Here is a 26,877-nt window from a genome sequence, read left to right as displayed (position 1 = left end):
TAATGTCACACAAACCTCCAAAAATGGGCTGGACAAAAGTATTGGCACCCTTTCACAACTGCGGATAAATAAGAATGTTACAAGCATGTGATGCTCCTGTAAACTCACCTGGGGCAAGTAACAGGTGTGGGCAATATAGAAATCACACCTGAAAGCAGATAAAAAGGAGAGACGTTCACTTAACCTTTGCATTGTGTGTCTGTCTGTGCCACACTAAGCATGGACAACAGAAAGAGGAGACGAGAACTGTCTGAGGACCTGAGAACCAAAATTGTGGCAAAATATCAACAATCTCAAGGTTACAAGTCCATCTCCAGAGAACTAGATTTGCCTTTGTCCACAGTGCGCAACATTATCAAGAAGTTTGCAACCCATGGCACTGTAGCTAATCTCCCTGGTCGTGGACGGATGAGGAAAATTGATGAAAGATTGCAACGCAGAATAGTCCGGATGGTGGATAAGCAGCCCCAAACATGTTCCAAAGACATTCAAGCTGTCCTGCAGGCTCAGGGAGCATCAGTGTCAGCGCGAACTATCCGTCGACATTTAAATGAAATGAAACGCTATGGCAGGAGACCCAGGAGGACCCCACTGCTGACACAGAGACATAAAAAAGCAAGACTACAGTTTGCCAAAATGTACTTGAGTAAGCCAAAAGCCTTCTGGGAAAACGTCTTGTGGACAGATGAGACCAAGATAGAGCTTTTCGGTAAAGCACATCATTCTACTGTTTACCGAAAACGGAATGAGGCCTACAAAGAACAAAACACAGTACCTACGGTAAAATATGGTGGAGGTTCAATGATGTTTTGGGGTTGTTTTGCTGCCTCTGGCACTGGGTGCCTTGACTGTGTGCAAGGCATCATGAAATCTGAGGATTACCAAAGGATTTTGGGTCGCACTGTAGGGCCCAGTGTCAGAAAGCTGGGTTTGCGTCCAAGATCCTGGGTCTTCCAGCAGGACAATGACCCCAAACATACGTCAAAAAGCACTCAGAAATGGATGGCAAAGAAGCGCTGGAGAGTTCTGAAGTGGCCAGCAATGAGCCCAGATCTAAATCCCATTGAACACCTGTGGAGAGATCTTAAAATTGCTGTTGGGAAAAGGTGTCCTTCCAATAAGAGAGACCTGGAGCTGTTTGCAAAGGAAGAGTGGTCCAAAATTCCGGGTGAGAGGTGTCAGAAGCTTATTGATGGTTATAGGAAGCGACTGATTTCAGTTATGTTTTCCAAAGGGTGTGCAACCAAATATTAAGTTAAGGGTGCCAATACTTTTGTCCAGCCCATTTTTGGGGTTTTGTGTGACATTATGTCATATTTGCTTTTCTGCCTCTGTTTTATATTTGTTCCAATACATACAAAGGGAATAAACATGTGTATAGCAAAACATGTGTTAATGCAATACCTTTTTTGTGTGAAATACTTGATTTTCAGGAAAAATATCAAGGGTGCCAACAATTTCGGCCATGACTGTATATCTATATATATATATATCTATATATATATATATCTATATATATATATATATCTATATATATATATATCTATATATATATATATCTATATATATATATATATCTATATATATATATATATCTATATATATATATATATCTATATATATATATCTATATATATCTATATATATATATATATATATATATATCTCTATATATATATATATATATATATATATCTATATATATCTATCTATATCTATCTATATCTATATCTATATCTATATCTATCTCTATCTCTATCTCTATCTCTATCTCTATCTCTATCTCTATCTCTATCTCTATCTCTATCTCTATCTCTATCTCTATCTCTATCTCTATCTCTATCTCTATCTCTATCTCTATCTCTATCTCTATCTCTATCTCTATCTCTATCTCTATCTCTATCTCTATCTCTATCTCTATCTCTATCTATCATATATATATCATATATATATATAATTAATTTATATATTATATGTATGCTGCTCTCAACCAACAGGGGCCCCATCATAACGGTTTCCCCAAAACAAACAGGCAACTTTGATACCTAGTGTTTGATCAGCTGTCAGTCTTTCCACCCAGCAGCAGGCTGTCACAGCAGACTGGAAAAGAGCTAAAGTCTCTAGCATCAGCTCAAATAACATGTTCTATAGACCGCTCAGACTGATTAAAGATAAGTTCAGTATTTGTAGTTCATATATTCACAGGACTCTGTGAATGAACGACGTGGCCGTGTGGGCATAGCCCTGCATGGCCGCACTCTTTTCAAATCGTGCCAGAGGGTGCACGGAGAAGATCCCCAGTTTGCTGTAACAGAGAGGGGGGAAATTGGGGAGCGGCTGCAGGAGCAGGTGGAACATGTAATATGTTCCCAAAGGTGAACTTCTCCTTTAATGAGGTCTTGCCAACAGGCAAGAAGTGGACCTAGGTCTAGAGCCTTTATTCTACTTAAAGCTCTACAAGGCTTCCCGGTGCAAGGACTTGCACAACATACTGATATAGAGCTGCCTAAAACTGAACTGTGGTTTTTTTGCTAGTATCCAAGGAGGATGAACATCTTTTTCAGCTCTTTTGAGAAAAATCTAACCAGTTTTTGCTAACCTTTTTAATTTATTTTGTTGTATCTTTGGATTCTTCCATCAACTTGCCTGAAGATTCCTCACTACATCATTGCTTCACCTGGCTTCTGCATAGCAGCTGCCTGAAGTGGCCTTTCTTGAGCCTGGTTCTGGACTGCCATTCCCAGGCCTTGTTGGATTGGACATGTGATGGTCAACAGGTCTGTCTCTTTAGACCAGGTAGTTCCTGGTGTGATCCTTCAGCCTCTTTAGGTGGTTGGGATAGTTTCTTCTACCCATATTCAGGAGGGCCTTTGCTAATTGAAGAACCACTATTCTCAGGGCTACTGTCTGGCCCTTTAGAACAGTTAGTTCCTTCCATATGGTGGGATCCCACCTTGGGAAGTTTTCCTGGATTGGACTCAATTGGATACCATCTAGAGTTATCATTTGGAAACGGTGGGGGTCCTTCTGCAACAGGGGAGGTACTTAGGTCAACTGTACTGGATTATGTTGGAGGTCTTGGCATTGCTTGCACTATTTCCCTTAAGAACAATGCCTTGTTAACTGGTTCTCCTCAACTGGCTCCTCTGCGCTGAAAGGAGCAGTACATGCACCTAAAATCATGCATAGCAGGAGGAGAGCATTGCTGGAGGGCCTCATGTCATCTTGGATTGTCAGCAGGCAGAAAACCCTCGTCTCCTGCTGCAGGTACCCTTTGCCAGGTATAGAGAGTGTCTTGATGACTTCCTTTGGACCTGTCCACCTGGGGGATGGGTTCTCCTTCCTTGTCTGATCTGCAGACTCTTGAGGAGGGTTCTTTGGGTGCCTTGCCTTCTTCAGTCCTTAATTAGGTGAATGGTCTTGGCAGTACGATTTCTACACTCTCTGCACTCTCTCCCTCCTCATTGGCTGAGACACAGCAGCAGGAGCCATTGGCTCCTGCTGCTGTAAATCACAGCAAGTGAGGAGGGAGCAGAGGGCGGGGCTGAGCCACACTCTATGCGTCTCATAGACACACAAAGGTGGCTCAGGAGCGTGCATGCACAAGTGCCCTCCAGAGCAAGTGGCTTGAGCAAGAGCCATGGGCTCCTGCTGCTGTCAATCAAACTCTGTGGCAAGAGAGCGGTGGGTGGGGCCTGCACGAGTGCCCCCATAGGAAGCGGTTTCCTATAGGGGCACTTGCAGAAGAGGAGTCCTGGCGGAGGTCCTGAGAAGAGGAGGATCGGGGGTTGTTCTGTGCAATACCACTGCACAGAGCAGGTAAGTATGACGATTAGTATTTTAATTGAGAAAAAATAAAGCTTTACAATCACTTTAAGTTGCCTTACCAACTTAACATGAACATGTCTTTCTAAACAGAGACAGTCCTGCTGCAATGAGTGACCCTGGCTCACACTCTACTAATGTTCTGTGGACATTTGTTCTATGGGTAGGGCTGAGTCCCCTGCCTTGTCAGCTGGGGTCTTTACTACAGTCACATCAGACTTTGTGGCCCAATTCACCCAGTTTGAGGCTGTCTATAACCGTAGAGGCTTTAAGTTTGCTTCAGCTTCTTCCCTTGCAGTTTGCTTGGCTGCTCTGTCCACAATCCTTGTTGGTTCTGAGCCATTAGTTTCAGTGACTATATAGGATTCTGAGTCACTCCAAGCTGTGTGTGATGAAATTATTCATCAGGAGTTGATGCATTTATAATTCAGATTCTTTTTGAAGCAGTGTGCACTGCCTTGAATCTAGATGTTTGACTTGTAATCTGCAGTCTCGGGTCTTTTAGAGCCCCTGCAGCTGCAAACACCATTTAATTACACCCACTCTTCAAGGTCTTCCCCTGCTAAACACTCTGACATGCCCTTGACACCTTCCATATGTTTACTAAACTAGTTATGATTTGGAAAGGATTTTGTTAAACTGTGGTCTATCCCCAGTGTAGATCAATGGCCCACCCTAACCAGGAAACCAGCAGGGTAATGGACAGTCTACTGCTCCAGTTAGGACTGCGTTTTAAAGAATTTCTTTCTAGCATGCTCTGCCATTTGCCCCTTTTTTTACCTTTGATTATTAGTTGTCAGACTATGGCAGAAGGGTTGTCATCCCTTAAAAGGGATCTCTCCACTGTGGCAGTGGATCATTTGCTGATAGCGCGTGTGAAGCAAATAGCTGGAGCTTTTCATTTCAGCTGTTATGGCCTATTGGAAGCATCTCTCCTTGTCTCCTGTAATGGTGTTTGTCATATACATACGAAGAGCACTCTTGTTAAAGTGCTTGTCTACGGACCCTGTGTCCAAGGAACACCCAATCGGCATGGCCTTTTGGGGATGTCTCTTCACAGCCTTGATACTATTATCAACGATGCCAATGGAGGCAACAGCACCCACCTTCCTTGATGTAAGACACTTAAGATAGATCTCCGACCTGTCATTTCTCCATTTTTTTAGGTAAGACACCTGCTAAACCTTCATTTGCATGAAGGTGCGCTAGGGATTATGTACTCCTAGTAGCATTTAATCGCCACACATATAGAACTAATGGCATCCTATAAAGTGAGGTACACAAGTAGCATGTAGGAGGTAATAACTACAATGCTCCAAATATGTGCGAATCACTACAGCATGCTACTTGTGTATCTGGCTCCATAGGGAGTCTATTGTTCCAATTGTGTAGTGATCATTACTTATAGTAATTAGTTGCTAGTAATTTGATGCTTGATTGTGCTACTACATAAATCAGCTGTAAAAACATACGTTCCCTTTACTAATAAAATTATATATATAATACACACACACCTAAATTATATAGTATGGCTCGTTCAGTATGTTGTCACACTCTAGTTCTGAGAATGTTGTGTATAACTGTGTGTGATTGTGGACTGTTGTGCTAGTATATGTGACAATTTGTATGCTTTATAAGATAACTATTTGTCACCTCCTACTACATATTACCACCTGCAATATTACAAAAGGTGAATGTTTTTTTGTTTTGCTGTCTGTTATACAAGAAAACAATTACAATACCTTTTACAATTAAACCTGCATGATTAAAAAAAAGAATAGCTGTATGATGAAAAGGGATCTAAAACCTTTCCTGGGCTACTTAAGAGGCAGTGTAGCTTCTATCAAGTAGAAAACAGTTTAGGGTTTTTACATTCTTTACCTACTGATCAGGAGGGAGCGGGCCACATGCAGCACCAGTCTGACATGTCTGGGAAAAATGTCCGTTAAGTACAGACACTTCATTCTCCCAGTTCTGATAGGGTCATCCATGTATGCATTGCATTTGTATCCATTGATGAGTCACAAACAGTACTTTTAATGTCCTTGTTCTTTTCCAGTCTGTGAAACGCATTCATTCTGAGGAACGTAGCACACAGAGCGCTTCAGAGTCTCAGAAACTTCACAGGTAAGCCTAATGCATGTGTGATGAGGGTAAAACTGGGAATATTTCCTCTACATGACCATCTTTAAGAGATATGGCCTGCAAGATTACCCACACACCTTCAGAATAAACTAAGAATCCTGGACTCAGGAAAGGAAACAGCCAGTGCAGGTGTCTGTTTGACCTGATTCTAAAAATGAACAAATTCCCCCCGTCAGGGATGTAGATAATAAGGGGGTTAGGGCAGGGTCTAAACTTCATAGTTATAGTTAGTCTGGCTGAAAAAAGACAAAAGTCCATCCAGTTCAACATAGGAAAAAAAAAAAGTTATCCTATACCCACAGTTGATCCAGAGGAGGGCAAAAAACCCAGTAAAGCATGATCCAATTTGCTCCTGCTGGGAAAAAAAATGTCTTCCTGATCCCCCAAGATTCAATCGGATAATCCCTGAGTCAACTTGACCTATAAATGTTAGTATCCAGTTATATTCTGTGTATCGAAGAAAGAATCCAGGCCTTTTTTGAAGCAATCCACTGAGCTGGCCAGAACCAACTCTTGAGGGAGTCTATTCCACATTTTCACAGCTCTCACTGTGAAGAAACCTTTCCGTATTTGGAGATTAAATTTCTTTTCCTCCGGACGTAAAGAGTGCCCCCTTGTCCTCTGTGATGACCTCAGGGTGAATAGCTCTACACCGAGTTCACTATATGAACCACTGATGTATTTATACATGGAGATCATATCCCCCCTTATGTATTATACATGGAGATCATATCCCCCCTTATGTATTATACATGGAGATCATATCCCCCCTTATGTATTATACATGGCGATCATATCCCCCCTTAATCTCCTCTTCTCAAGAGAGAATAAATTCAGTTTCTCTAATCTTTCCTCATAGCTGATCTCCTCCATGCCTCGGATCAGTTTAGTTGCCCTTCTCTGTACTTTCTCAAGTATCCCCAATGTTCTTTTTGTGAATTGGTGCCCAAAACTGAACTGCATATTCCAGATGAGGTCTTACTAATGATTTGTACCGGGGTAATATGATATCTCTCTCTGGAGTCTATACCTCTTAATACAAGAGAGGATTTTGCTCACTTTACAAACCGCAGCTTGGCATTGCATACCATTATTAAGCTTGTGATCTACCAGAACCCCCAGATCCTCCACCATTGATTCCCCCAGTATGTATGATGCATGCATATTCTTAGCCCCCAAGTGCATAACCTTACATTTGTCAACATTAAACCTCATTTGCCACATAGTTGCCCAATTAAACAGAGCATTGAGATCGGCTTGTAAATTGGAGACATCCTGTAAGGACATTATTCCACTGCACAGCTTGGTGTCATCTGCAAAGACTGAAATGGGATTTTTAATCTCAGACCCCATATTGTTTATAAGTATATTAAAAAGTAAGGGTCCCAACACTGAACCTTGGGTTACACCACTGACAACCCTAGACCATTCTGAGTATGAATCATTAACCACTACTCTCTGAAAAGGATCTTTTAGCCAGTTTTCTATCCATTTACATACAGATTTTTCCAAGCCCATAGACTTTACCTTACACATAAGCCGTGTATGGGGAACTGTGTCAAACGCTTTTGCAAAATCCAAGTAAACCACATCCACAGCCACCCCTCTGTCCAAGGTTTTGCTCACCTCCTCATAAAAAGAAATCAGATTTGTTTGACAACTTCTGTCTTCCATGAATCCATGCTGTCTGTTGCTTAAAATATTTTTTCCAGCAAGAACTCATCTATGTGGTCTTTTATTAAACTCTCCAGTATCTTCCCAACCATAGAAGTTACTAACAGGTCTATAATTACTTGGTAAAGATTTTGACCCCTTTTTAAATATTGGCACCACATTGTCCTTATGTTAATCCATTGGTACTATGCCAGTCATTAAAGAGTCCCTAAAAATGATTACACCAGGTTTTCAGCCATGCATTGAGTTCTCTAATCTCCCCCTGTCTTTCCTGAGTTGCGCATGGCACAGATAATATTTCAGAGAATATCACCTTGAAGGTCCTTCCCTTCAACTTGCAGCCTAGTTCTTTAAATTGATTCCTAAGGAGCCTCCACCCTCCATGTACTTCAACACCCCCATCCCCCCCAGAGCACCTTGCTCCCAATGGCCAGTTACTTGCTCCTGCCACATGGAGCCTCAGCAATCAGATCTGTGGAGATTATAGGCTTAGCGGCAGCAGCATCCACCGTCAGCGTTATTAGGACTTCACACTCCTCCATTCTTGCCCTAATCCTTCAGTGAATGTTGGGGCAAAGGGGTGGGACAAGCACGTGATTGGTTGCTAGGACATCGGCGGTCCTAGCAACTAATAACATGCCTGCTTCGCCCCCAGGTCCTGACATCCAGAAAAGGTGGAGAGCAAGGACAGAACTTTCTCCAGACCTACCCAGACATCGCTGTAGAAAACAAACTGGCTGTACACAGACTTTCTAGGCTGACCAGCGGCAGTGAGGGACTCGGGTGAGGTGAATATTCTGCTGCCTATAAAAGTGTAGAATGCATGGTAAAAAGCCTTGAGCCTTTACAACCACTTTATGACAAATATTATGCTGAGGAGTTGGAAAGATAGATGTGAGTGGTGTTAAGTGGGTAATTCGTGTTATTGTGGTGGTAAATGTTACTATGGATGATTTTCGGGTTGCTGGGTGTTAAATTTATGCAGCTGTGGGGAGTTCATTGTTCCTGGGCAGTTCAGTGCACCTTGTTGCTATAATGTACTGCCACTCAGATATTTGGTCAAATATTTCTTTTTACAGAAAACATGTCCTTAACCTGGACGACTTCACCTGTATTTCTGTGCTGGGAAGGGGGCACTTTGGAAAGGTAAGTTTATGTAAACAGGCCATGCAAAGCAGGGTATTTTTGCATTGTGATCTATTCTTGATACGTGTGTACTTCTGAGTTTTCATATTCATTTACATAGTTCTAAATTTACTCCACAGGGAAAGGTTTTACATTTTTTTGTCTTTTTTAGGTCCTTCTGGCTGAATATAAGGAAACTGGAAAATTGTATGCGATCAAAGCACTGAAAAAGCGTGATATCGTGAGCCGAGATGAGTTTGAAAGGTTCAGATTCTATTCCATTCTATTATAATCAGAGGGACACATGTTCTGGCTGTTTTGTAATGAAATTGAATCTATATATTCTAACATTTGTCTGATATGTCAGTGACTGTGAGTACAGCACACCTTTTGTTGTACTCAGCTTCTGCAATAATTAAAGTGCAAGTTGTCCCATTAAACCTCTTCATGAAACCCCAGCATTCAGATATGCAATTACAGACTTCTACTGGTGAAGTCTGACAGTTGCCACCTCATACGACTCATTAGGTTAGAGGATGCCAGTCACGGTGATGGGCCAATGGAGAGGGCATGGCTCAGCTTTTGTTGTGAGCATTTTCTTCTTGAATTTTATTTATAGCAGCAGATTAAAGTGAACCTGTGCTTCTCCTATGCAAGACAAAGCAATGGGACAATTTTATTGCACACACCCTGCTTGCTTACTTGTGCTTTTCCTTCTCCCTATTCTCTGGTCAAGGGTACAAACAAAAAGCCCTTAGGTTGGCTTCGCACCTTGTGCACTGCAGTAATGTGCAAGCACAATATGCGATAATGTGCAGTATACGGGCATTGCAATTTTTTTATTTTTATGGCACCCCAACACATATACAGTTGCAAGAAAAAGTATGTGAACCCCTTGGGATTACGTGAAGTTTTGCATGAATTGGGTATAAAATGTGCTCTGAACGTCCTCTAAGTCACAACAATAGAAGAACACAGTCTGCTGAACATAATACTACACAAACATTAGATGTTGCCATGGTTTAATTGCACATAACATGTAAACATTCACAGTGCAGGGAGGAAAAAGTATGTGAACCTTTGGACTTAATAACTGGTTGACCCTCCTTTGGCAGCAATAACCTCAACCAAACGTTTCCTGTAGTTGCAGATCAGACCTGCACAACGATCTGGAGTCATTTTGGACCACTCCTCTTCACAAAACTGTTTCAGTGTAGCAATATTCTTGGGATGTTTGGTGTGAATCGCTCTCTTAAGGTCATGCCACAGCATTTCAATCGGGTTGAGGTCAGGACTCTGACTGGGCCACTCCAGAAGGTGTATTCTGTGCTGTTGCAGCCATTGTTTTGTTGAATTACTTGTATGCTTTGGGTCATTGTCCTGTTGCATCACCCATCCTCTGCGGAGCTTCAGTTGGCGGACAGATGGTCGTACGTTTTCCTGCAAAATGTCTTGATAAACTCTGGAATTCATTTTCCCATCAATGACAACAATCCGTCCAGGCCCTGAGGCAGCAAAGCAGCCCCAAACCATAATGCTCCCTCCACCATGTTTTACAGCGGGGATGAGGTTTTGATGTTGGTGTGCTGTGCCTTTTTTTTCTCCACACATAGTGTTGTGTGTTCTTCCCAAACAACTCAATCTTGGTTTCATCTGTCCACAGTATATTTTGCCAGTAGTGCCGTGGAACATCCAGGTACTCTTTTGCAAACTTCAAACGTGCTGCAATATTCTTTTTGGACAGCAATGGCTTCCCCCGTGGTGTCCTCCAATGTACTCTATTCTTGTTCAATGTTTTCCTTATTGTAGATGTGTCAACAAAAATGTTAGCATGTGCCAGAGATTTCTGTAGGTCTTTAGCTGACACTCTGGGATTCTTCTTTACCTCATGCAGCATTCTGCGCTGTGCTCTTGCAGTCATTTTTACAGGACGACCACGCCTAGGGAGAGTAGCAACAGTGCTAAACTTTCTCCATTTGTAGACAGTCTGTCTTACCATGGACACATGAACATCAAGGGTTTTGGAGATACTTTTGTAACCCTTTCCAGCTTCACGCAAGTCAACAATTCTTGATCGTAGGTCTTCTGAGAGCACTTTTCTGCGAGGCATGGTTCACATCAGACAGTGCTTCTTGAAACCAGTAAACCCAAAACAGGTGTGTGTTTTTTAAGGGCAGGACAGCTGTCAGCAACACATCCAATATCATCACACTGATTGGAGTCAAGGTTGGCTCACACCTGGCTCCAATTAGCTCTGGGAGAAGTCATTAAGCTAGGGCCTCACATACTTTTTCCTCCCTGCACTGTGAATGTTTACATGTTATGTGCAATTAAACCATGGCAACATCTAATGTTTGTGTAGTATTATGTTCAGCAGACTGCGTTTTTCTATTGTTGTGACTTAGATGATGTTCAGAGCACATTTTATGCTCAATTCATGCAAAACTCCACGTAATCCCAAGGGGTTCACATACTTTTTCTTGCAATTGTACATGGTATAAACAAAACAAACCTGCACTATAATGTTGTGGTGCACTGCTACATGGGCACAAACATGCACATGTGTTAATACACACATTAATGGGAGGGGGCTCAACGCCAAGCCAAACATGGTGAAGGCTGCAGGTCATTTAGCAGAGACCCTGCTACAGATTACTCTTCAAAGAAAAGATAGACATTCAGAGCCCAGGAGGGGAGGAGAAACCCCAGAAAGAGTAGGAGCACCTACCTGCACAGAAGATGCTGCTTCAGGTTCTTGACAAGGAGGAGCTCAGAGCTGTGGGAGAGGATTTGGAGGCCTAGAAGAAAGGTGCCAGTGTAGCAGTCGCAGGGAGAACATGGGTAGCCAACAATATACATCAGGCTTCCCATTACAAGCATGTTGTTCATAACAACAAGTCATATTCCATTTTTCATTTACCCGGCATAACTGGGAGGATGCAAACACTCCTATGATAGGTGACTTTGGAAAATAGATCTGTCTTCCAGAAGTCAGGTAGAAAGTTTCATTCTTCTGTCCTCCTTTTTGTTACATATTTTTTCAATTGCAGTCTGCAGTGTGAGAAGCGCATCTTCGAGGTGGTAAATACTTCTGGACACCCCTTCCTGGTGAACTTATTTGCCTGCTTTCAGACTCCAGAACACACCTGCTTTGTGATGGAATACATGCCTGGCGGGGACCTGATGATGCACATACATGCCAATGTCTTCTCGCAGCTAGCAACCAGGTGTGTTATGGGGATGGGGTGCAGAGGGCAGGGCGACTTGTCACGAGTGTCATGCTTGACATGCCTGTCATTCTTTTGGCAGATTTTATTCCGCTTGTGTGGTTCTTGGCCTCCAGTTTCTGCACGAGAAGAAAATAATTTACAGGTATTTAAAGCATTAAATTTATTCTTAAATGGAACTAGCATATGTACCTGTAGCAGCAATCAATGTGGGAATGGGAGGGCCAGCACAGCGAGCCAGTGAGGCTGTGTTTTATATTTGTGTGTTAAATGTAAACATGCTCACAGGAGGAGAGAGTGAGAACAGAGGAATGATCACTGTCCATGACACTGACAGTGTCCAGTCAGTAGGCTGGGGGTGGTTTGTTTTTGACCAAGCTGTGCTGCAGTGGATATTCGGTACCTGACCCTTCTGTCTGGCAGAAGTGCCTAAATAAATTAGAGTGGGTCACAGTTTCAAAACATTTGACAGGTAGAAAAGTTCACATAATTACTGAATAATTCAACTGTGTATTTGTGTGCTCCTGATTCAGCTTTAAAACATTTGTGGAAGTCCCTGGGGTAAACATAGTTTAAAGTGTTACCTCAATAAATATATATCTAACACTAAATCTTTATTGTATTGTAGTGAACCTGTGACTATGGAAATTTTAGCTATTTACTTATCCTTAACAAACCGTAAATACCATTTAAAATAACGCCTCACTGACCTTGGTAGCTGCAGGCATTATAAAACAACTCATCCTTAAAATTCACAGAAGAGGCATTGGATTCACAGCTCCTCTCTACCATTTTCCTCTCTCAGCAGTGATTTGGCAGCCTTATAGCAAAGTTCAGACGTTCAGACGTTTCAAAGCAATAACCCTGCTCCAAGCACATACTTTCTTTCCTCTTTCTCGTGCTGGCTCCCACATGGCTCATTTTAGCTAGACTATTGAAATCGAAAGAATCGACAGGGGCACACCTGTACACAAGAGCTCTTTGGAATGAGGTCTTGTCAGAGGGAGAAGCAAGTGTGGGCTGTGCTGTGAATAATAAAGTTGTGGGAGTACTATTTGGTGTGCACCTTTTTGTTTCTTTAGGTGTAAGCCTTTTGAGAAAGTGACTACAACCCTTCAATATGTGTCTCTGTTGTAATGAATGAATTGCTCCCCAGTGCCGATAGCTACAGAAACCAGGAATCTTTTTAAAGTTTATTTACTGCTTGTTAAGATAATGTAAATAACTTTAATTTTAATGGTCTGGCCACAAGTTCTTAAACTGTTTGTGGGCTTTGTGCATGCTACACATAGCCAAAAAAACTTCATGGAAGTACACAGAGTCTATGTAGTATACCCTGCCCTTCTGCCTTGCTACTGCTACCAACAGGCTCTGCAATGCAACCCAAAGTCATGTTGATGGCAGTCTGTCTGAACATTGCTGGCTGGACACACTGGAAGAGCCTTCTCTCTCTAGTCATGTGCAGGATTCTCTGGCTTAATTGCTAGTCAGCAGAGCTCCTATTTAAGAAATGTCTTGAATGGTTACACTTTGAAGGCAAATGCCTGGTACCTCTTTGGATAAGTACATCAAGGATATCATTGGATTTAGGAAGGGCTCCTTTCATCTCTCTGTCTTCCAATGCTTCCAAGTCTAAGACAGAAGCGTACATTCATAGAAGATATAGCCTTTCCTACCAGCCAAGGCTGGTACGAAGGCTCCTTCACAGAAACTTCTCAAAGTGGGGGGACATTTCTCGGCCTTCTGGTACCAGATTACATCTCAGCAGCCCAGGTCCAGTGTGCTATTGTCAGGGGCTACAAACTAGAGTTTCACCTCTTCCTCACTTCTTGCTCTCCAACTTGTCACCTTCCCCTTCATGGCGGGTGGGTCAGCTTGCTGCTATCTGACAGCTCTTGGATCAAGTGGTCATAACCCTTGTACTAACAGAAGAACGCTTTCAGGATTTGTAGTCTAACCTTATTACTGTTCCCAGGCCAAATGGAGGAGTAGCTTTTCACTTTGGAATGTCCACAGACCCTTGGGTTTTCTCAAGGTGCTTGCCCTGGTTTTAACTGTGCATCACTCTCAAAGAAATTCATGTTGAGGGGTATCTGGACAATCTCCTGCTAATTGATTAGTCTTTTTATCCCAGTCAACCAACATCCAACAGGCAATACACATTCTGCAGAGCTTTAGTTTCCCAACATTCAGAAGACATCACTGGGCCATCTCACAGGTTGGAGTACCGGGGGGGGGGGGGTGTCTGTCACTAGATATGTTCTTGTCTACCTTTTATATCCCTGGTCAAACTCCTGTTTGTTTGGTTTCATGTCAGGGCCTGAGAAAGCACTTTATTTGTGCTTGCATGAAGGACTTGGATCTCATGGTTGCCTGCTTCGAGGTTGCACCATACACACAGTTTTATTCCAGAATGTTTTAAGTCGGCAGACTTAGTCCTTGAATCTGACCCCTTACTCCACTGTCAGCGTCTGGATGCAGAAGAATGAGCTCTCCATCTGGAGGTCTTTCAAGCACTATGCCATAGGTGGCAGACAGATCTAGACCTCCTGGTGTGTAGATAAAACCAAAAACTAGACAGGTTTGTTGCCAGGTCCAGGAACCCTTGAACCTTTGAAATGAATGTTCTGGTGATGTCATGGGATCAGTACATCTTGATTTACACCTTTTCACCCCTACAAAGATTTCCTTGCCTACTACACAGTATCAGGAAGGATTCCAGTGACCACTATTGCACCAAATTGGCCTAGGAAGACATGGTATTCAGACAGACAGTACTCAAGCTCCTGGCAGATGCTCTGTGGGCCGTTCTGTATTGTCTGGATCTTCTGTCCCAAGATCCAGTGTGACATCCTGCTTCTTAATTGTGCACTTTAACGGTATTGCTGTTAAAACTACTGTCCTGAGAAATGGGTCTTGCAGATTCAGACATTCCTACCCTCTTGAGGGCTTGGAAGACAACTTCTTGTAAAGTCTACCATAGCACCTGGAAGGCCTGGTAGAAGTTGAGCAACTTTCAGCCTAAAATGTACTCAGCAAGACATATTCTGTTTATTTCCTTGACTGGACATTCTCATAAGGTGGGCTTTCTTGTTTGTATCACCTCCTGTGAGGAGGATCTCTGAGTTAGTGGCCTTAAACTGTTAGGAGTCTTTCTTAGTGTTGCACAAGGACAGAGTCACCTTGAGGCCCAATGACTCTTTCCTCCTGAAGGTGGTCTCTGCTTTCTAACTCAATCAAGATATTGTCCTCCCTTCCTTATGTCCAGCTCCAAAACATCCTAAGGAAATTCCTGTCCATTGTCTAGATGTGGAGCATGCTGTGAGAATTTATCTCTCAGGTAATACCAATTTTAGGAAATTGGATTCCCTCTTTGTGCTTCCTTATGGTTCTCGCAAGGATCTCCCTGCCTCTTGCTCCACCAGGTGAATCAGAGAACATATCATTAGTGCCTTACAGTCTGAGGGATAGATGTCCTCTCTCCTCTTCGAGTGTAAAGTACTATAAGCTGTTTTTAGAGTTTGTAGAGTCCTTCCTGACCTGTTTGCTGTGTTGTCCTTGCCTCAGCTGGACTGATTTTCGATGCTCCAGTCGTAATGATTTAAAGCATCCTCTGTCCTGTACTGTAGGATCAAGAAAATAGGATTTTTGACTTACCAGTAAAATCCATTTATGGAGTAAACTACAGCACAAAGGACCCTTCCCTTTGTTCTTTTGATCTCCCTAATGCTTGCTACAAAATTAAAGCCCGCCATACATGGATCAAAATTCAGCAGGGACCGGACAAATGTTGATCCATGTATGGGCAAGCTGGTTGTATAGAAGTTGATCCGCCGATCGACTTTTGTACAAGCAGCCTGTTGGAAAATTTCTACATGATCAGCGCCACTAGCTGTGCTGATTAGTGTATTCTGACAGCGGGAAAGTCTCCCTGTCAGCATATAATACCTTCGCAGGTGTGATTACCTCCATTCCACATCGAGTGTTGAATTGAATAATTTTTTTTCCTTCAGCCCATTAGTTGAATGAAAAAAATTCATCGTGTATGGACTGCTTACGGCTAAAAGGGACTAGGAGTGGTTAATATGGGGAAAGTCCCTGCAGCCTTTTTTTTGGCAGTGTCCAATCACCTACAGGTAGCTGCATATAACCCAGTAATAATGATTTAAAGGAGAAGTATGCTTCTTCACCACACTTCATTCTCCAGTGCTCACTGGAGCGATGGGATGGCAAGGAGTTTGGCACAACTGGCTCCAGCTCTCAGACACACAGTTAAAGATAGAGCCAGCTGTCAATCAAGCAGCAGGGTGGATGCTGACAATATTGTTGTGATCTACTCTGTTGCTTGATTGACAGCTGTCATTGCTCTGCCCCATCAGCTGATAAGCAGGCAGTAGTACACAAATCAGCTGAATCTGGGTCACAGAAGTAAGGAATTACAAAGTTATTACCGAATAAATAGGCCCATAGCAGCAATGTTAAAATTACTTTGGTCCCTAAGGTACAGGTGTGAGAGCTGAACTGGTATAAAGTAGTTTAAATTGGCCAGTTGCATGGGTCCCATTTGGCTTATTTACAAGTTATTGTTGCTGATGCTGTGACCTGTTCTCCTTCCTTCGTGAGATAAGGACAGGCAGGCAATATATGTGCTTTTTTGGGACCCTGTCCTTTTCTCTGGCAGTAGAGGTGGACAAGAAAAAAAAAATTACATTATTTGTGTCCCAGGAACTTGCAGGAATGTCCACTTCTATTCAAAATCTGCTGGTAATCTGGGTTCCTTTTGAAAGTTTGTTGGTAAGCCTTATTGTGCAGACCATAGACTGGTTTTTCCAGTTTAATTCCCAATCTATAGAGAATGTGTGGTTGGAGTTACTTTTGTTTCTCCTCCAGTTGCAATAAATACCACTGGCACTGGATATACAGAATAGAATAAGTGTTTCATAACCACTCTAATGTTGACTATCTTGCCAATATTTTTATCCTTGTAGAGACTTGAAGCTGGACAATCTGCTGATGGATTCCAGAGGGTTTGTGAAGATTGCAGATTTTGGACTCTGTAAAGAAGGTGAGGGTGTGAGGCTTTTATGCTGCTTTAATCAATTTGTGTACTTGCACATATCTGATTATTGGCAAAGAGCATGCATGATGGGAAAAAACAGATTCCCTTATTGTCACCTAAACACATACACTATACACATATCCCTTTCCTTTCCATGTAACCTAATGTGTAGTGTACCAGAGGCCCACTATTTCCTGGTTACAGCTGTGGTGAGGCAGAAACACTGACTGGCTGCTTCTGCCGTGCACAGATTTCCTTAAGGCTTGAGGTGAGCTCCCACAATTGGCTGCGGGGGGGCAGCCCCATTGAAAGCAGTGGAAGTTTGCTGGCTGCTGAAGCTAATCGTGCCCACATGCCTGTATATCTTATGCAGTGATCACTCGCATGTGATCACTGCATGAGCAATTACATGCGGCCATGTTAGCTGTGGGAGCCAGCAGCTTCTTGTTGCTTTCAATAGGGCTGCCTCCCACAGCTAATTATGGGACCTCCTGCTGGGGTTCTCACATTCAGTCGGAGTCACAGCTCTGAATACATCCTTAATTGGGAAGTAACAGGGAGCACTAAACTAAAGGAGCGAGGAGTTAAGCCCAGAATTGACACTTGACCCTAAGCATAACTTCAATCTTAACCCACTTCTAAGCACATAATTAAAGGGAAAATATATTTATTGTGGGTTAATTTTATCAAATGTTTTTTGTTTTGCATTTATTGGATTTAAACCTGTTTAGATCTGTTACTAAACATTGTGTGTGTGTGTGTCATATTCATTCACATACACAACAAATATATTACATACTTAATATATGATACATACTATATGATATACATATACTGCACATACCCATACATTATATATAATAGATTAGTAAATAATAATATGATATATTTATTCACATACACAACATAATTGGTTCACATGCTTCTCTCATTAAATCCTCCATCTGATAAGGGATTTATTGCTTTTCCTAGTACTTGTGTGTGTTTGCACGCACTTAAGGTTAAGCTGTTGAGCTCTGTAAACTAGAAGCATTTTACAACAGTAGGCATGGTGAAACATATGGCCTTTTGTTAGACAAATGATGGAAAAATGAGACAGGGGTGCCAAACAATTGAATACAGCCAGTGTACAAGCTGCTGGAGAAAATGTAGCTGCATGCTCACTTGTTTACTTTGTCTTCTAGGTATGGGATATGGGGACAGAACAAGTACATTTTGTGGCACCCCAGAATTCCTGGCACCAGAAGTGCTCACCGACACTTCTTACACCTATGCAGTGGACTGGTGGGGGCTGGGCGTGCTCATCTACGAGATGCTGGTAGGAGAGGTGAGATCTTTTAAAAAGGCAGTTTTGTGCGTTACAATCCAACACATGGAGGACAACCAGCTGTTTCTAGTAGATTTGATTTCTGTGTTAAAGTGGTTCTAAAGGCTCAGAGTTTTTTGCCTTCATGTATTCTATGCATGAAGGTAAAAAACCTCCCCACTGCTGTCACGCACAGCCAGCGAGCCACTGAGGAAAGAGCAGGGGGGTGGGGCCGAGCGGCGGCTCTGTGTCTTATGGATGCATAGAGCAGCGGCTGAGGAGCAAGCATACAGTGGTTCCCCCAGGACAAGCAGCTTTCTCTGGGGCACTGGTCGAGAGGGGGGAGCCAGGAGCGCAGGTGGGACACCCGAAAAGAGGAGGATCGGGGCTATTCTGTGCACAGAGCAGGCAAGTATGACAAGCTTTAGTATCGCTTTAAATCAAGTTTGTACTGGACAATAAACTTGCACTGTGAGTTAAGAATGATGAAGCATGACAACTGTGCAGCACTACGAAGCAAGGAGCCTCAATATGTAATGAACAAATATAGCAGTCTGCATGTATATAATTCCAAAGTACAAAGCGAAACAATGTTTCTAAAACATTAACTGCAGATTAATATGATTATATACATCAAGCTTATTTATTTTACTTGTATATCTAAATTTAGTAAAACAAATACACATCCTCTTTGGTTCCTTGTTTATCAAGGTATGTTTTTAACTATCCTGGTATTGAAGGGGTTCCAACAAGCCTATGGCTGCTTTGCAGCCATGAGATTTATATTGATTTTTATGGGTGGTAAAAGGTAAAAGTGAGCTGCCTGATCACTTTTACGGGACTCTGAAGGCGCTGTCCCCCATTGCGATAGCAATAAATTTAAATGGCAAAAACAGAATTAATAAAAAAAAAATTTGAATAATTAAAAATAATGAAAAAAAATGTAAAAGCACCCTGGTCACCCCCCATACGTACACAAATGTAAATACACACGTAGGGCACACATGTGTATGTAAATCTTATTTGTGCCACACAAGTAGGTAACACTGTGAACATCAGAGTGAATGCAATAATTCTAGGGCCTTAAAACGTATAACCTGTAAAGGCTGTTAACCCTTTTATTGCTACCAATGCATAGCATACGTTGGCAGCAGCGGGGGATTTTTGCTCACGACGGCTGTCAAATGAAAGTGTTCAGGTGGCGGTGCAGCTGTCAAATACTTCCACACCCCCGGGAAACATTCGTCCCTCTCCGTGCCCCATCGGTGGACCTGAGATTGATATGGTGAAGGCTGTTAAGCTCCCTGAGTTCCCCTAACTAGTAAGAACCGGGAAGCAACGTGTAAAGTATCACTTCCAATTCTGCTGTCACTGCCACAGAAAAGGATGGAGGACATCAGGGTATATCATAGGGGAACTCTGCTATAAACTTATCCACAATTTTATCCCTGACCTGTCTAGTGTGTTCCTTGGCTTCATAATGCTGCTGTTCACTAATGTTCTCTAACAAACCTATGAGGGCTTCACAAAACAGCTGTATTTATACTGAGATTAAATTACACACAGGTGGCCTCTATTTACTAATTAGGTGACTTCTGAAGGCAATTGGTTCCACTAGATTTTAGTTAAGGGTTTCAGAGTAAAGGGGGCTGAATACAAATGAACACCACACTTTTCAGATATTTATTTGTAAAAAATGTTGAAAACCATTTATCATTTTCCTTCCACTTCACAATTATGTGCCACTTTGTGTTGGTCTATCACATAAAATCCCAATAAAATACATTTATGTTTTTGGTTGTAACATGACTAAATGTGGAAAATTACAAGGAGTATGAATATTTTTTCAAGGCAGTGTATCTATTTACATAGCACAACCTCATCTTTTATATTTTACCAAAATTGAGTAATGTATTCCACTGTATACCTGACGTTAACTGTAATGTAGTGAAACTTTGCACTTGATAAACCGTCGTACTAATATTGTATGACTTAAAAAAAAAAAATTGGAACTACCAACATTTTTATAATATTTGGGGGTTTTAAGTAGTCGGTGTGCACAATTTTAAGGCTTGATATGTTTAGTATCTAATTTCTCCATGCAATCCCATATTTTACATTTTACCATAAAATTTGGTATTAATTGTTTGTGTGTGCTAAAATGTATTTATATGTATTTTCTTTTCCTAAAAACATGCTTTTGATAAACAATTTCACAAATATTGCAGTTGCCGCCATGTCATTCCACAGGGCCTTTACTTTCAGAATATTTACTGTATAACTGTTTGCGATTTTAATGTAATTTTTAGGCAAAAATGCAGGTTTTTATGTGTGCAAGAACAAATAAAACTGCCCTTTGAAAAAGTGGTTAGAACTACACACATGGCAATTCCAGTGCTCCTCCACCTCTGTCCATTAGAGCTGAAGTAACAGACCCAACAGAATGCTCTAACGGTCTCTTCTTCCAGTGTCCATTCCCCGGTGATGATGAGGAGGAGGTGTTCGACAGCATTGTGAATGAAGAAGTGCGTTATCCACGCTTCCTCTCTAGTGAAGCCATCAAGCTTATACGGAAGGTAAATTATGAACTGTAACCGAAAATTGGGGTGACTTGACCTGGAAATGCCTTTTTTTTTTTTTTTTTTTTTTTTTTTTCAGTTCTCTAGTGCAGGGGTCATTACTGCTAGGTTAATCTGGTTTGGTAACAATTTCTATGAGCACCAGAAATGACTTTGGGAAGGAAAGAGGGGTTCCTGTTCACTGGAACTTCTGCTCTTTACCTCCCTTTATTTATTAGTTACTTATATAGCGCTGTCAATTTATGCAGCGCTTTACATATATATTGTACATACACATCAGTCCCTAACCCTCAAGGGGTGTACAATCTAAGGTCCTTAACTTACATTCATACATACACATAGGGCCAATTTAGACATAATCCAGTGAACCTACCAGCATGTCTTTGGAGTGTGGGAGCAAACCAGAGTACCCGGAGGAAACCCACGCAGGCACAGGGAGAACATGCAAACTCCAGGTACTTGTACTTCCAGGTATGGGAGGTGCTGTGGTTGAGATTCGAACAGACGACCCTAGTACTGCCAGGCAGAAGTGCTATTTAGCCACTGTGCTACCCCACCTCCTTCACCTAGTGCCAGGACCGTTAAAGTGCACCTGTACCTGGCCATGCAGGAAATAGCACTAGGTTTTAATTCTGACCCTTTGCTCTGTTAGTCCAGGGAAGTATAAGATCTGGTACTTCCAGGTATGGGAGAACATGTGAATCACTCCTTTATCCCATATGGCAGCTGGTTCTGGGTGATTTGGCCACTCAGGCACTCAGCACTGTAACATGGGGATGGGGAAGAGACCTTTGTGTAAGGTCCAGATTGTGACAAGGGTCTTACTCAGAGCTTCTCTGTTCTGCACGCGTGTTGCTTTGCTTTGCCCTGTAAAAGACCCACAAGTCTGACTATGCCTTGCTGTCTAAAGAGCTTAAATAGAGAATTGGCAAGATATAATACTTATATTCCACAGCAGGTGGTGGTCTGCTAGTTGCCTATCACAGTTTTAGTGTGTTATGAGATGCCATGGTGATGTAAAAGACCCTCTGATAATACCAGAGAAAACACCTCTGTAACCTGTGCAGAGTAGAATGATTTGGCTGCCTATCATATCGTATTTTCTTTATTTTACATATCAAGTTGCTGCGGAAAACACCGGAGCGCCGCTTGGGGGCTGGAATTGGGGATGCAGAAGAGATAAAGACCCAACCTTTCTATCAGGTATTACTAAATGTCCTCTTTCACAGGACAAGGATACAAGAGGATTTATATTGGCATGAGGTTGTGTTTAGTTTTATATTAACAGATTACACTGTCTCAGCAGTGCCATCGGGCAAGGGATGAGTTAATGTACCTCTGGGGCCTAGCACAACTTCTCCTGCAAATGGACTGACAGAACTGGCACATGCAATATGCAACTGCCCCAAAAAGTGGAATAGATCTCACAAGTCCTAGTATGCTGGAAAATTCTGTATTTTGATTAAGGGAAACCGCAGATACAGGCCACACTACTGCAGCTTTTTACATCAGTTAAACGTTATCTTCTTGTATTGTGTTTAATTTACGCTTGGCAGGGAGTTGGCAAGGAGAAAGGTAAGTCACTCTTCTCATGGATTCACCTGCGTATACAATCTGAGTTTAAGTCACTGATCCTTTGAAAGACTTTTTTTTTTTTTTTTTTTTCCCCCCCATCAAGGATTAGTGACATCTGAAAAGGAGTATACAATTTTTTATATTTATTATACAGGATTTATATAGTGCCAACAGTTTATGCACCGCTTTACAACATATGGGCAGACAGTACAATTACAATACAAATTAATACAGGAGGATTCAGAGGGCCCTGCTCCTTAGAGCTTACAATCTAAGAGGGAGGGTCGAGAGATACAAAAGGTAATAACTGTGGGGAATGGGCTGATGGACAAAATAAATGTACAGTTGTTAGGTGGGGGCAGGATAGGCCTTTCTGAAGAGATGAGTTTTCAGCCTGACTAAAGAGAAAAATATATGTATTTTAACCTTTTATTTGGTCTTCCAATAAATGTTCAATTTTGCTAGTAATAAAGAACATTTATTAAAAAAAAAAACACTATACCATCCCTTTCAATGCACTACAGAAATAGTTAAGAGAAGATTTGCAAGTGTTTCAGTAGCCCCTTTTACATATTTTGTTTAAAAATTTCTTTAAAGCAAACAATTTTTTTTTTTTTATCACAACCTGAGACCTCTATTTCTTGTAGGAGATGGACTGGGAAGCACTTTATACGCAAAAGCTGCAGCCACCCTTCGTCCCATCCCTAAAGGACCCTTATGACGTGAAGAATTTTGATGAGGAATTCACTGGACAGAAACCCATACTGTCCCCATCAGACGATCCACGCCCTGTGACCGCCATCGATCAGATCCTCTTTCAAGACTTTGACTTTGTCTCTGACCTACTTCTTGCATGATAGAAAATGGTGACAATTCCATTGGGAGCCCAGCAGAGGTTAAGTCATATTGTTCAGAGTTCTGATGCTTTGCCTGTGGCTTTCAGTTTTCTTGGTTGGGATCGTGTCCCTAGGAGACTTTTATACATCCTGGAAATTCTGGCAGTTACACCTGGTCTACCTCTACTCTTTGATGTCTTCACATAGTACTACACAAGGAAGTGTAACTCCTCCTGGCCAGTTGAATAGCTTTGTAGTGCATTTGTAAATATTTTATTTGGATTTCCCAGCTTTCAACATTAACTGGCTCTCTGTGTGCTATTGTGCGACACCTGCTGAAGAAACGCTAGCCATCGGGATGTTTATAATACACTGTTGCAGCAATATCCATGCTTTCTTACTGAAACCTGTCATTAGAAAAATGTGGGAGCTGCTGTAACAGTAATCTTACCTTTTTAAAATGTTGTCAGTGATGATGATCCTGTGATTCATCAATGTGGGTCACTAACTTGGAACAAGCATGCAGATAAGGACTTTTGAACAATTCTGATCTGCAAACATGTTCCCTATCAGCCACTCAGTTTTCAATGGTGTAGTATTAAAGCCAGGCATTTTCAGGTCAGCAGTGACAGCCCCCATATTTCTCTTTTGACAGGTTTACCTTCAAATCTACAATGGTGCCAATTATTTAACTTGCAGTATAGGAAGAAGTCTGTAGTCTTCAATTATCACATCAGACATAAACGCGCACACACACACATGTGAGAAAACTTGCAATGCATAGAAGTTGTATTTATTTGTTTTGCTGTGTCCATGCACTGAATTTGATTATGCTAAGCTCAATCTTTATTGCACCTTCTGTAATGTTTTCTATTAAGATAAGGTCCATTGGATGGGGTTACAACCCCTGTCACTTTAATTTTGTTTAATATGCTGTTGAGGGGTTGAAAATCTCTACAAAGTGAGGGAATTCCTCTTCTAATCAGTTCTCACCAGCAGAAGTGTCCCCATAGGAAGGGAATCGTAAAATTTTCAAATTTGGATACAATTTTAGATTTCCAGATCACTTTCTGTCTAGATGACCATGATCGTCAGGACAAAAAGAAGGGTGAATATACCAAGTGGGACACAGACAGCAATGACCTTGATAGTGGGTCAAATGCAGTCTGTCCAACATTAAAAAGCTTTGGCTATACATACACTTTAAGAATTTTTGTTTTTATTTAGGTCAGGTTCAGCAATTCCAGAAGAGGGCTATACGAAGAGCAAGGTAGCCTGGGAACTTGGAGGGTTAGTACACCCAAAAGTGCTTTTTCAGTTACAGGTGAAGTCACCCACTGGCTTTGTTTATATTGTGGGGATTCCAGCAGTGTGAACTTCCTGCCATAGTTTCTATCTCACCCTCTGAGATGTTTCCATTCCTCCTGCTAAATTTTCAGTAATATATGTGAAAAATCCAGCAGGGAGAATGGGAGCTACTCTTAATGGTTGGGGGGTGGTTTGCAGATCCAGGGCCTTAAACCACAAAGATTTAAATATTGAGATTCCAGAGTAAGATAAATAAATTAACCATCCTGTATCTACCAGAAACTGAAATGATATTTGGGTGAACTGACCCCTCAGTAAAAAGGAAAAATTGACTGCAGCTAGTTTCTAGAAATTTTGAGGGATTAGAACATTTATTATAGAAACTTGCACTGGAAGCAATTTAAGGTTGCCATTCCTAACCTCCTAAAAATGCTTGTGCCTAGCTGGCTCCAAGTACATATACCTATGAGCCTCAATGCATAACAAATGTATAATTGTGTTTAGCGCCGTTCAGAATGAAGAACAACGTACTGAACATTTGCAGTGCTTTAATGTGCATAGGTTATGAATCCAACCTTGACTGAGAGGCTGGCAATGGCAGAATCCATGCTTCCTCTAGACAGGTTTTCTTTAAACAAAGCCTCAAGGTTAGCTAGTTTTATAGACTAGAAGTCCTGCCTTAATTGGGAACTTCATTCAGGTAGGAGGATGGTTTTTAGGATCAGTTACTTCAAATGCCCAACAGTGAGTACCTTCCTCGACTAATCCTGTGCCATGGCAGAAGGGTACACTTCTAGGTTTATATAGAATCATCAGGTGACAAATAACAGCTTTACATTCTAAGCCTGGCACCCTCCATCTAATATGGCAGAGTGGAAGGAAGGAAACAGGACATAAGATAAACATGGAGGCTGTCATTGCTGAGTGCTAGTTGCCTGCCTATTACTCTGATCCTTTAGCTTCAATACTTTGTCACTTACCAGTAAGAAGTATGCAGATAAAGATTTCTGACTACCCCAAAGTGCGTTCTTCTGGGTCATCGGCACATTAAAGCTAGCGTAACAGCCAGGTAACTTACTGGAGGTAAGCAATGGCAGTCTCCTATATGTTTTTAATGACATTTATTTTGCTAGAAAACATTTTTAGGATGCTTACATTTTTGTGGCTCAGTTTTGGATAAGGGAAGAGTTGAAACTTTAGATTTCTGCATTTCCCTCTTTATGTCCCCGTGTTCTCAGGAGCGACCCAGAGAGCAGCAAAAAAAAACCAAACTTATTTTAGAGTATAGGAAAGTAGGAATTCTCATCATTCCCATCTGTGTCTTTCTAGAAGAATGTCATGGATAGATAGTGAGAGATAACGTCACTCGGAAGTATGGGTCGATCTTCCAAACAAGGCCTCCGACAACTGTTAAAGCCGAGAGTTCTTGCTCTTCTCAAAACTGAAAAAAATGATTGGGCTGGATTTACACTTTCAGAGATATCATTGTGATGATAGCTAGCTGTTTTTAATGTTTCATGGATACTTTCAGGAGGTAGGGGATCTTTACGCCATTAAAAATGTTTGTATAAGCTCATGGTATGGACTTTGATCATCATTGTAAATACACATTCAGGGAAAAATTGTGTTTAGCACTTTAATAACCATCTCTAAGTCACTGAACCTGTGCTAGACACAGGAAATTCTTTATGCAGAAAGAAAACTTTGATTACTTGTACAATAATTTTATCTGACAGTTTTTACTTTTCAGCCCATTATTCTAAGTATGTTGAAGCTCTTTAGGATTGTCAGCACAGTGTTGGGTAGCAGAAAGTATAAGTTATGTTTGGGTCTTGTTTGTTTTTTTTTAAATGTTATGATTTGGTGAGAATGTGTTTTCACTATTATAAAAGCAAGGTGACTGTACAGTAAATATGTAATTATAAATGACAAAAATAAAATGGTAAATTGTCTCCTAAAAGATGTATGGAGTTTCTCAGTTGCCTAGTGGTGTTGTATGGTATGAAAACATTAATCTGAAGGGTGTTTGGAGCAGTTATAGGTTTGTACAGTGGGGGGAAATTAAACTGGCGGCCCCTAGCAAGTTGACTTATGTCCATGTCACAATTGTGATCCTGGTTGGAACATGTCAGGTTCCGGTTGCTTTTAATCCACTGCATAGATTTTTAATCCCTTTCTGTCCAGGTGAAGGGTGTCAGAAGTATGAGAAAATCTCCCC

General features: G+C 41.6%; 1 protein-coding gene across 2 annotated transcripts in view; it reads left to right on the top strand.

The window, feature by feature from the left end:
- The window catches only part of PKN3 (protein kinase N3), a 79,669-nt gene extending 53,050 nt beyond the window's left edge, over positions 1-26,619 (top strand). For both annotated transcript variants that reach the window (XM_089669133.1, XM_089669134.1), the window contains 10 exons: positions 5,885-5,952; positions 8,724-8,790; positions 8,942-9,033; positions 11,820-11,996; positions 12,079-12,141; positions 16,985-17,061; positions 18,240-18,382; positions 20,830-20,937; positions 22,063-22,143; positions 23,163-26,619. In XM_089669133.1, the coding sequence (XP_089525259.1) occupies positions 5,885-5,952; positions 8,724-8,790; positions 8,942-9,033; positions 11,820-11,996; positions 12,079-12,141; positions 16,985-17,061; positions 18,240-18,382; positions 20,830-20,937; positions 22,063-22,143; positions 23,163-23,372 (1,086 nt within the window). In that variant the 3' untranslated portion in view covers positions 23,373-26,619. The remainder of the gene's footprint in view (positions 1-5,884; positions 5,953-8,723; positions 8,791-8,941; positions 9,034-11,819; positions 11,997-12,078; positions 12,142-16,984; positions 17,062-18,239; positions 18,383-20,829; positions 20,938-22,062; positions 22,144-23,162) is intronic.
- Positions 26,620-26,877: the final 258 nt, after the last annotated feature.

Source organism: Staurois parvus, unplaced genomic scaffold, assembly GCF_062004578.1.
Source record: "Staurois parvus isolate SC_StPar_1 unplaced genomic scaffold, SC_StPar_1.0 ptg000068l, whole genome shotgun sequence".
Classification (NCBI taxonomy): domain Eukaryota; kingdom Metazoa; phylum Chordata; class Amphibia; order Anura; family Ranidae; genus Staurois; species Staurois parvus.
Note: the sequence above shows the minus strand (reverse complement) of the source record. Positions and strands in the feature narration are given on the sequence as shown.